The sequence below is a fragment of the Periophthalmus magnuspinnatus genome, chromosome 9 (genome assembly GCF_009829125.3).
Source record: "Periophthalmus magnuspinnatus isolate fPerMag1 chromosome 9, fPerMag1.2.pri, whole genome shotgun sequence".
NCBI classification, from domain to species: Eukaryota; Metazoa; Chordata; class Actinopteri; order Gobiiformes; family Gobiidae; genus Periophthalmus; species Periophthalmus magnuspinnatus.
In genome coordinates, this window is record NC_047134.1 from 35,347,541 (window position 1) to 35,359,255 (window position 11,715).

Here is an 11,715-nt window from a genome sequence, read left to right on the forward strand (position 1 = left end):
ACGCCGCCATTCCACGCCGCCATGCTTTATTTTTGTTGGAAAGATAATTGTCTGTGGCTACACAATTTGGAAGTTTAACCACAAAACTGCCAGGAAGTCAACACAAGATGTGAGCGCCCTCTGGTGGTGAACTGTGACTTTACCACAGAAGAGCATCAGAGAGAGAGAGAGAGTGTGTGTGTATGTGTGTGTATAGGGGGGGGGTGAATGTGAGGGGGTGTGTGTGTGAGTGGGGGGGTGTGTGTGTGTGTGTTAACCACCAAACTGCCTGGAAGTCAACACGAGGCTGTGAGCGCCCTCTGGTGGTGAACTGTGACTTTAACACAACAGAAGAGCATCAGAGAGAGAGAGAGAGAGGGTGTGTGTGTGTGTGTGTGTGTGTGGGGGGGGGGGGGGGGGGGGGGGGGCGTGTGTGTGTGTGTCTGTTTGGTAAAGGCCTAATTGTGTGTGTGTGTGTCTGTGTGAGTGTGTGTGTCTGTATGAGGGGGTGTGTGTGGGGGTGTGTTGGGGTGTGTTGGGGTGTGTGCGTGTGTGTGTGTGTTGTTTACATTTGAAGGTTGTGTTGCTTATAACAAACGACACAAATGTCAAACCAAAAGTATTTAGAAAGAAACATTAAAATAAAAATCCTTTGGCTCATACGTGAGCTCGATCTGTTTGACACACAAAACACTCACACTGTTCTCAGGTGTCAGGGCCGGTGCAGACGATGAGCAGAACAAGCAGCTGCTCAGGGCCCCGAGGTCAACAAGGGGCCCCCAGGTCAAAAAGGGGCCCCGAGGTCAACAAGGGGCCCCCAAGAGCCCAAACATTTATACTGAAAATAATCCACACAAAGAAAAAATGTCTAGAATTTTAAAAACTTTGACCCAACCTCTTATATGTTTGTGTTGTTCTTATGTTTGTGTTGTTCTTATGTTTGTGTTGTTCTTATATGTTTGTGTTGTTCTTATGTTTGTGTTGTTCTTATATGTTTGTGTTGTTCTTATGTTTGTGTTGTTCTTATGTTTGTGTTGTTGTTGTGTTGTTGTTGTGTTGTTGTAGTTGTGTCGTTCTGGATGTTTTCAGTCTGATGTTGTTCAGATAAAAACAAAAACAACTGGTCAAAGTGATGAGAGTCAGAATGTGTCAAATGTGAACGTTGGGGCCCCAGAGACACATTCAGCTTAGGGCCCCTGAGAGGAGGGGGCCCCAGAGACACATTCAGCCCGGGGCCCCTGAGAGGAGGGGGCCCCAGAGACACATTCAGCTTAGGGCCCTCTTAAAGCTGGAGCCGGCCCTGTTAGATGTAGAGTTTAGACGACATATGACTCCGGCTCCTGGGGCCCCAAGACGTTCCCACTGGAGGAGGAGGTGTCTGGGGTGAGGGAAGTCTGAGATAAGCGGAAGAAACTACAAACTGGAGGAAGTCGGGGAGAGAGAGAGAGAGAGTGACTCAAAGCTCAACGACTTATTTCATGGACCATTTTCAGAACAACTTTAGTTTTTTTTTTATTTTTTCTTGAAAACGCCTCGTGCCGAGTGTTTCCTCCTGAAGCTTTTCCTCTGATTCGTCTTCATTTCTGTGCGTTTTTATTTAGTTAAGTACAGTCTAATCACACAAACACTCAACTTCAGCCGTTATCGACGTCGTATCGCCGGGCGTGTGATAATCGCTTTATTTATACGCGCAAACGGACGAATCTATTTCCGATCGGGGGAAAACGAGACTCGTTAAAGAGCCGTTTTTCTCTCTCCCGGAGGCCGCAGATTCCCGAGCTGTGAGCGCGTGGCCGCCTCACCCCGACCATTCACCACCTGTCGCCGGCGTCGGTGGGAACCAGAGATAAGAGCGCAGATGTTTCACGGCTTCTGAGGACCACGACAGCATCTGACGTGGAAGAAACCATCTAGTCTGAAACACGGGGGTGCGTTTTGTCCATGGGAATCGCTGAAATACGTAGAATTCTTGTGTTGGTTGATCAGTTTTGACTTTAATGTTGTTTATAAAGTGCATCTTAACTCAAATATATCACGAAACAATCCACAAATTTGACTATTTTCCAAATCCGTGCTGCTTTCCCACAAACACTAAAACATCCTGAGGGTCAATCCTGAGGTCAATGCTACAACTGCAGTACAAATGTCCAAAAAAGAAATGGTCCAGTCCAGGCAGGTCGCTGATTAAAAGGACTTAACCCACACGGTCAAAGCGGCGCAGACGTTTTCCACAGACAAAATGTGGGTCTTTTTGATGCTCACACTTGTGTTTAGCGTCGGTGCATCACAAAACAACGACACAGCGGGAGAGGAGAGGCTCGAAATCGCCCGAGCGACAATATTTGTGAGTAAACTGCCAGACTCGTATGTGATTTCTTATGTTTTAGCCTGTTTTTATCAACCAGGAAGTGCAGATTTGACCTTTAATGACCTTTAATAAACCATAAAACAAACAGGTAAACACGCGCACGACTTCGCTAAAGAATACGACAAAATTATAACCAAAAAGTGACAGTGAAATAATGTGAAATAAAGCGTTTTTGGGACCATATGTGACCCGTAGTTTCCCGTAAGAGCACGTGCAAACTGCTCCTGGTTTGGTCCTGGTTTTTGTTGCATGTTGGAACGAGTTTAGAGCTAATTTTGTGTGTCACGGGGTTATTGTTGAGACCAGTTAAAAGTTAAACGCACACAGTCAGTATAAAGGACATAAATTGCGTCTTACTCGTCTAAACTCGCTCCAACAGCCTTGTCCGTGGTCGTCCTGTGTCTGACGCTCATTTCCCGCCTTTGCTCTTGTGTCTTGCGCTCCTGCAGGCTCCTGGCGTGGTTGGATGAGCCATAAAGAAGATGCCGGAGCTCTATCACTTCCTCATGGAGCAGATGGCTTTGTAGTATCCTCCAAACATGAAAGTACTCAGTGTGTAGTAGTAGTAGTAGTAGCAGTATTCAGTCTGGACTATCTCAAGCACTAATAGCATCAGAGCTAATCACAGTGAGTATTTACATGTGTTTTTTGGGATTTTGCAGGACTAAAAGCAAGAAAAAAACTAAGTGATCAGACAAATTACTCAACAGTGGAGCGTAAAGTCTTAAAACTGACCTTAAAAAGTCTGTACGTCACACCTAAATGTTCTTTTGTGTATTTTTTTTTACTGTTTTGTGCCTTGACTTGTCGCGTTCAGCCATAACCTGAAGTACGACTCATCGGAGCAGAAGAACCCGCGGCTGGTGTTCTACAACGAGGCGGACGAGGTGGTGAAGGTGAGACGTGTCAGCGAACACGGCGGGAATCTGTCAGACGCTCGGACGGGTTCACGCGCAGATACGGGGCGCCGCTTGAACCCGGCGAAGTTAAATTAAATCAAATTCTCATCAGACGCAGATTTGAAAACGAACACGTGTCTGTTTCTGGTGGACGGCCTGCTACTCACCTGGTCTCCACAGTGATGATGCTTCAAAATGTTCCACTGTACGGCATTAAAACGGCAATAATTAATCCAATTTCAGTGTGTTTTTATTGGTTAAAAAGCCTCGTTTGAGCTTTTTTATCTCCCAGAAAGTAAAGATTAGTAAATAAACAGTTGGTCAGAGCTTATTCATAAACTTTAATCGTTATCGTTATCGTGATATAATCGTTAATCGTAATTATTTTGACACATAATTTCAGTATCGTCCCATGTGAACTCGTGAAAAAGACAAAATGATAAACCAAACGTCGAGTGAAATGATACAATTTGGGGCTCAAAATGTGTCGTGTGCACAATTTCTCTGCAAACGTGCGGAGATTTTGTGTATTTTTGTTTTAATTGAAAAACATTTGAGCCGTAAAAGATGAAATAACTGACCTGTGGCTCGTTTTTTTGCACTTTCTTCATTGTTTTTGTTGCAGCTCAGGCTTTTTAATGATTCTTTTCTAAAACGGTTCACTGGGATTATCTTGTGTTATTGTTTCTGTGTCATGATTTATCACAGTTTATCTCTGCTTCAAAAAGTATCATCGTGACAGGCCAGTTTAATGCCGTACTTTGGAACATTCTGGACAAAGTCATAGCATCTCACCTCCAGAAAAGATACACAGAGACCGTTTTGCACTTTCCTTTTAAATCTGGATTATTATTAATGGGGTTTAAATTCAAACTATGAGGAAAATACTGTATAATAATAAAAATACTGCGTCTGTGGATGTTTCGGACACAATATTCTTCAATCAAATATGCACTAGACTCAAAAAAAGTATAAAAATGCGGTTGTTTGTTTTCTAACGATCTCATCTTGTTCTGAAACTCGAGTGTCGTGTGAACGGTTTTTCCCACAGAGGTAGTATTTTTGTCGCTGCCTGTAAAAGTCTCCACTGAGAGCAGCTCTAATGAATTGAGCGTTTTGCAGAAACATCACAGGCTCTTGTGGGATCACAGACTAAACCTATACTTTACTCTGCCATTGTTTATCATGGGCTTTTCTGAGGGTTTCTGGGCCGAGTTTTAAGTTCACTGTGACCGTGGGCAGCGTTAGACGATAATGTGAGGACTGTACTTATATTTACAGTAAGTTTAAGGAAAGACTCTCCTGTTTAAAGTCACTCTGAGCTTTGACAGAGGAGCAAATATTCACAGTTTCCTCACATAAAATAAATGTGTGGTCCAGTAGTTTCAAGTCCTTACAATCCTTTAAAAATCTTTTCTTGTGCACAGTTGAAAACACAAGTTAACTGAGTTTGAACAAACCTTAAACCTTAAACCTTAAACTGTCATTCTGTCATTTAAATACAGGTCAGTGTGATTAGTGCCAGTCCCAAGTCTGGATAAATGAACTTGTTGGAGTTTTTCACACACAGGCTCAGACAGAACAGTGATACTCTGTAAAACTTTCCACACAGAACTAAAAAAGTCCAGAGTATTACAAAAGTATCACAACAGGTTCTCCATCTGGTGTTAAAATATTGTAATAAAATATAAACATGCAGGTATTTAAAGCTTTATCCAGCGTGGGACAAGTACTAAATCTGTTACTTAATGAAAAGTACAAAAAAAAACAGGCAAAAAGTTACTCAAAGTATTTAAGTACCCCTTTAAAATGCACTTTAAGAGTCATTTTTTATATTTTTTTATATGTTTGAACTATTTTTAAAATATTTTTCTACCTATGAACATTTTTTTTTACATTTGATCTTTTTTTCTATGTTTGAACTTTTTTCAACATTTGAATTTTTAAAAAAAAATTTTTCTACGTTTGAAAATGTATTTATTTTTTTTCTGTTTGAACATTTTTTTTCTACGTTTGAATTTTTTTAAGTAATGCATTTTTTCTACATTTATTTATTTTTCTACATTTGAACATTTTTTATTCTATATTTTTTTATATTTACTCATTTAATTTTTTCTTCTTTTTTTCTAACTTTGAACATTTTTTTTTACTTATTTATTTTCTTTTTTCTTTTTTCCAGACAGTCCGTGTGAAGAGGATGACGTCGGCTCAGATCTGCAGCCTGCTGGACTCTCTGGGATTCTACAAACGGTCAGAGAAAGGGGAGGAGGTGCCCGAGGACGTCCAGCACTACCCCCTGCGCGCCCCCAGAGACGAGCTGTGACGCCCCTTTGTGGCTGAACCCCGCCGCTGCACCTGGGACGCACCGATGACGAACGGGGCCCAAAGGTCACACGGGTCAGGCTCCTTTCTGAAGACACGCCGGACCAGGGAAGTGTGCGGTTCAAACGAGTCACTGTTTGACAATTTTACAAAATAAACAATCACTTTTTCCTACGATTGTGTGTAATGTCTGAGTCTGGACACGAGGAGCAAAGGTTCAATAAATCATGTAGAAGCAAAACTGATGATGCTGAACAAAAATGTGCAGCGTGGACTTTAATTTGTCATAATATTTTGCATTTTACACATGTTTTTGTTACTGTAAAACGCATAAATTATAAAAAACCCACTGACCTCCTCCCACCCCTCACACTTTTGTCATAAATGTTTCTAAATCTTTCTTTATGGCGACATGTGTGTTCTGTTTGTGATGGGAGCCGTTCAAAAGTCTGGCTCTTTTACTATTTATTTATACGTCAGACGTCAGTGTGAGACTCATTTAATCTACAAATGAATCACAGAGAAAAGACCAAGGCTCCAATGTTTTTAAACTGGTTCAAACTGAGACAGAGAGTTTATCCTTTGGAACGATGCATCTAAATAAAACAACGCACTACCATAATCATTTTAATGTTAACGTAAACTGTTAATATGATGCTAAATGTGTGTTTTTTCTGCACAGATCTCTCACTCGTGTCTCCTGCTCTGCGTCTGAGCTAATTCAGTGTTAATCAGTGTAAAAATGCATAAAAATTAGTAAGAAAAAATGAGATTCGGATCCAAACATTCACGTTAAACGACCGTTCAAAAGAGCCGACTCGTTACATCACTACAGTAAAGAGTTTAAGAAAAGTTTCAGCACCAAAATGTGACATAAAGTTGTGTTGATTTGTGTAAAACGTCAAAACTCGACGCTGCACTGATTCTCTGGAGGATTTAAACGGCTCTCGAGTCCGTACACAACTTATTTCCTGTTAAAAACCCGCGGCAACTTCCGGAATAAGGCGAATATTCCCAAATTTAACGTGGAAAAATCTGTAACACACCGTCTACCTGTGGGTCAAGGCCAAACTCTACCAACTGAGCCACTGTCGCCTGCAAAAATGTGAAAAAAGTGAATAGATTTTATATTTTTTTGTGCATTAGCGGCGCGCGGTACAGCGAGGTGTTGCATAATCCACTATTTTATTTTTCATCTTTAGTAATTTAATAATTTTATTCACTTTTCATGAACTTTTATCTGTGACTTTTATTATAACGTGAGAACATGCACGTCAACAACCTGCAAAAACTGTACAATAATTCAGCATTTTAACAGGGCCGGTTCAGCCTTTAAGCAGATTGAGCAGCTGCTTAGGGCCCCAAGGCCACTAGGGGGCCCCCGAGTGCCCATACTGTACATTTACATGAAAATAATGTAATATATCAGGTTTTATTGAGCACAGCAGCTTAAATATCCCTCTAAAACTATTGCATTTGTTGTATACCTAAGAATTTAAAAATCTCGTCTACTTTTCATGTGACTGTGGTCGTTGTGACGTTCTGGAGGTTTTCAGTCTGATTTTTGGTCATAGACTGTATTTTCTGGACAATACGTCGCACTTTCTTTCATAGTTTGACCAGGGGTGCGACTTATACGTGGAATATATGTTTTTTTCCTTCATTATTATGTGTTTTTTTGGTTGATGTGACATTTTTTCTAGTGCGACTTGTACTCCGGAAATGACGGTAAAAGCAAAAACAGTCGGTCAAAGAGTCAGAATGTCGTCAAACGTGAATCGCCGACAGCTGAGACAGAATACAGGGGGGGCCCATAGACAAATCCAGCCCAGCCCCCCCCCCCCCCATGAAAGCTGGAGCCGGCCCTGCACTTGACTGTTTTATGATCTTAAAGACGTTCAAAAGCGACGCGTCCCTCAGCGTCTCCTCACGTATCGCCCTGAACTGCACCATTCTCTCACAATGAAAAACCCAATCCTTTAAATCTCCTCATTTTGTATTTTCCCTCTAAAGATTCCGCTCTATTCTCAAATTAAATCAATTTCAGCAGAATCCTATAAATGGCCCCTGACAAACCCATTCCACTGTTTCCAAACCTAATCCTCATCCCGCGTCCTCCTCCCGCTGTAATCTGATTAGCTCCAGCGTCTGCCAGCGTCGTCTGTGTGGGATTAGCCGCTAGCAGCACACGAGCTAACGCAGGAGTACGTTTAGTAGTTTGTTGGGGTTTTTTTGGGACGTGATCGGGGAGTACCCAGAGCCATGGCGACGTGGTACTCACCTGCAGCGGAGCACGTGCACATGGGGGTGGCCTACATGGGCAGCACAGTGTTCACCAACAACAGAACCACAGACAGCGAGCGTCACGGCGAGCAGCGGGACGGTCTGGGTGCGTTACAAAAGTTTATGTAGTAAAAGTGAACTCCTGTGAGCGTTTTGTACTTTGTGTTTCAGTGAACGAGCTGGTGTCACATCTTCCTCTCCAGATGCTCCTCTACTTCGACATGTTCTACTTCCCGTGTTGGTGGATCTCTGCGGTTTTCATGTTGAACGTCAAGGTGATTTCAATTAAACTCTACAATTTCCCAAAAAAAGTACTTTAAAAAGCTCATTTTACGCCGTTTAGTGTCGTTTCCTCGTCGCACACAGACCTGGAGTTGTGTTTTGTTTCATTCACACACGTTTAACACACAAACCTGCAGATTTACGCACTGAAAACACTCTGTTCCACCTTGTGATGTCATCGTGTGGTGATACAGGAAGTGCTCCGCTGTGTTTTTAAACTCCACACACCTTCATTTCTAGAAAGTTATGGAGTTATTGCCGATCTCGACTGAACTAAAGGTAAAAGGAGCTGTTAGCGTGAAAATAACTACCACTTGATGACATCACAAGGTGGGACAGAGCGTTTTGAGCTGCTTCATTTTGCTTTGATAATCTGACAGTAGAAGTGTAAACATATGTTTTTGATTCTTGATCCAAATGAGCTTTTATGATTCAATTATGTCTGTTTTATTATTATTATTTATTATTTTATTATTATTAAATATGTTAAGATTAAAATATTATTCACGTTGTTCAGTTAAAATAAAAATAAAGTTAAATGTGAGGGGGAGGGGCAGTTTCACGTGCAGCAGGGTCATTTCCTCTGGACTAAAGGACTGAGACAGTGTGAGTGCAGCGACATCCAGTGGTGACTCTGTGCACTGCACATCTGCACTGAACATTATTCAGTTTATAATAAAAGATGAAGAGTTTAAAGCAGCACAAAGTCTGTATGAAAATCAGCAGAAAATATAAATATATAAATATATAAATGTGTTTATGAGGAACTACGACGATAAACTGACTCCATATCTCACCTACAGGAACATTTAACACAACATCTCGTGGTTGTGTGAGTCTAAATCTGGAGAGTCCAAACTTTTTTCACCACAAACTGAAACATATTTACGCACAAATACACATTTTACCTTTAATACGACTGGGACCAGTATTTTTCGGTCTGTGCCACAGTACGATGTTTAGGTTATAGACGTAGAATCTCTTCAGTTTGTAGTAAAAGTACTTCCTGATCATTTGGGTCAGTTTAAGACACATATGTCAAACTCAAGGCCCGGGGGCCAAATGTGGCCCTTCACATCATTTCATGTGGCCCTCGACAGGGTAAACTCAAAGGTATGATGGTCTTAAAATGTAATTTTATCAGGAGATACACAGTTACACAGCCACATTTTTACATCTAGTCTAATGCATAGGCAATATTTGTAACTTGAACGAGTAATAAACACAGAAACAGTTATTTAACAAGTTAAAAAAGTAGTTTGATTTATTTTACATCCGGCCCTTTGAAGGCAGCTATTTTGCTAATGTGGCCCCCGGTGAAAATATGTCTGACACCCCTGATTTAGGAGGAGACATGAGGGCCAACAAAAATCAGTCTGAGGGTCGCATTTGGCCCCTGGGCCGTAGTTTGGACAGCTCTGGTCTGAGGCTGCACCAAAACTGAGATGGAAAAAAACCTTTTGACTGTTTTGCTTTTCAAAAATGGAATATATTTTAATATATATACATATATTTTGGTGCCACTGCAGCACTTTTATAATCCACTGATAAACTTTATTCTCCACCTGCTCCTGTTTTTAATGTTTTAAATGGACTTTTCTTGTTTTTTGTTTGTATTTTTCTGTATTTTAAACATGAAAAGCAGAGTCTGAGCTCTCACTGGACTCTCCCCGGATAAATAAACATAAATAGATTCAATTCAATCCAAGTTTATTTATAAAAAAAGAACTTCAGCGTCACATAAAAGTCAAAAAACAAATATAAGACGATACACAGGAAAAGCACCTGAGAAAACCCTGAGATTCTGTGTGGAGAAAACTATTGACTCGTTCATTTGTTTCTTTCATTTCCGTCACGTTTCTCTTCTTCTTCTTCTGTCGTTACAGTTTGAGTTTCTTCCGGGTTATTACCAGTGGCTGCTCGTCACTGGGATCGTGCTCCTCACCGTCGTGGAGGTGCTCAGAGTTTATCTGGGCTACACCGGGAACCTGAAGGAAAAGGTGAAAACACACGGCTGGATTTGTGTAAAGTGAACGCCTCAGTCCTACAGTAAAAATATATAAACTTTAAGCTCCTGTATCACACAAAAGTGACTCTGTAGCTTTATGGGATGTTCTAATCCTGTTTCCTCCTCAAAAACAGACCTGGAGTTGTGTTTTGTTTCATTCACACACGTTTGAGTCACACTTTATTATTAGTCTGTAACATCTACAAAGCTCAAAATGCGACGTTCCACCTTGTGATGTCATCAAGTGGTAGTTTTCAAGTTAACTCCTCCTCCTTTTACCTTTAGTTCAGTAGAAGATTGTGCAACTCCAGAGGCTGAAATGATCCAAATGATTCTATAAATGAAGGTGTGTGGAGTTTAAAAACACAGTGGAGCACTTCCTGTATCACCACATGATGACATCACAAGGTGGAATCTGCAGGTTTGTGTGTTAAACATGTGAGAATGAAACAAAACACAACTCCAGGTCTGTGTGTGACGAGGAAACATTAGAACAGATCAGAAAATGGCGCAATAAGTTGATATTTTTCTCTTTTGTCTTGGCTCGTTCAAACCTCCGTGTGGTTTAGATTTTGCGGGACACTCTTTGCTCTGAATTAAGTTTCTCGTGTTTTACTTCTCAAATCTGATGAAATAATCCACATTTTTATTTTGAAGTCAACATTTTATCAGACGTGACGTGACATAACACACTGTGGTCAGTATTTGACTCTGGTTTGCGCCCCCTGCTGTCCGGTCCAGGTCCCGGAGTTGGCGGCGTTCTGGGTGGTGTCTTTAACCTTCCCCGTCCCCGTGCTGCTCTTCTTCCTCACTGATGAAGACGCTCTGATCCTGCCGTTGGAGCGGGCCGTCCACTCTCTGTTTCTGTGTTTGGTGATGGCGGAGCTGGTGGCGTCCTTCTTGGCCCTTCGCACCATGACCCGTAAACTCCTCCTGCTCTTCCACCTCCGTCAGCTCGGGCGGGCGGAGCGTCTGAGCCCCGTGTACGGCCTGACGCTGCCCTACCACCGGGGGGCGCTCGCCGTGACCCCGGTGCACCACATGTACCGCTAGACCCTTCCGCGCAAAGACATTTCTAACGACGACCCGCCGTGAATCGTTACTACAATAATGAGTCGTGTGGTTTCCATGGCAACAGGCGTCCTGCTTCAGCTGGAACGGTTTTGTGTCTTTCTCCGCAGAGACTGTGTCATGTTGTTGTTTTATGTTTGTGTTTTTACTGCGTTTGTCTTTATCTTTTTGCAGAATGTGACGTTTTTGTCACGTCCGAGCGGCTCAGGGGGATTTCCTCTGTTTTTTTTGTTTTTTTTATATGATATTGTTGGAATTTAAAGGTTAATCTTGTTTTAAATTGTGTTACTCTTTGTTTTTGTGTTTTTGTGTGAGTGGTTTCTTGGTGTAAAGTGATTTGAGAGACTTGAAGAAGGAAAAACTCTGAATAAAAAGTGTATTTGTTTATATTTCTTGTAGGAAACGGACACGACAATTTTCATGTTTTGTTCGTTTCAGACGCCATTTGTGCCTTTTTTTCTTTGTTTTTATTTTTTATGATGTTTTATAGTGTGTAAATGTTA

At 41.5% G+C, this 11,715-nt stretch overlaps 2 protein-coding genes across 2 annotated transcripts; both read left to right on the forward strand.

The window, feature by feature from the left end:
* The first annotated feature begins 2,218 nt into the window (after positions 1-2,218).
* selenoe (selenoprotein e) lies at positions 2,219-5,688 on the forward strand. The gene is made up of 4 exons (XM_033973142.2): positions 2,219-2,323; positions 2,797-2,873; positions 3,165-3,243; positions 5,426-5,688. The coding sequence occupies exons 1-4, from the start codon at positions 2,219-2,221 to the stop codon at positions 5,567-5,569; spliced, it is 405 nt and encodes a 134-aa protein (XP_033829033.1). The 3' UTR covers positions 5,570-5,688.
* A 2,142-nt stretch (positions 5,689-7,830) lies between these two features.
* Positions 7,831-11,194, forward strand: zgc:112294 (transmembrane protein 17A). Its single transcript, XM_033972637.1, has 4 exons — positions 7,831-7,957; positions 8,023-8,126; positions 10,020-10,133; positions 10,883-11,194. Exons 1-4 carry the CDS (start codon positions 7,831-7,833, stop codon positions 11,192-11,194), a joined length of 657 nt encoding a protein of 218 aa, XP_033828528.1.
* Positions 11,195-11,715: the final 521 nt, after the last annotated feature.

Coding starts and splice junctions, on each gene's coding strand:
- zgc:112294 (XM_033972637.1), top strand. CDS start 7,831: ATGGCGACGTGGTACTCACCTGCAGCGGAGCACGTGCACATGGGGGTG. Junction 8,127..10,019: donor TTTTCATGTTGAACGTCAAG/GTGATTTCAATT, acceptor CTGTCGTTACAG/TTTGAGTTTCTTCCGGGTTA. Junction 10,134..10,882: donor CCGGGAACCTGAAGGAAAAG/GTGAAAACACAC, acceptor TGTCCGGTCCAG/GTCCCGGAGTTGGCGGCGTT.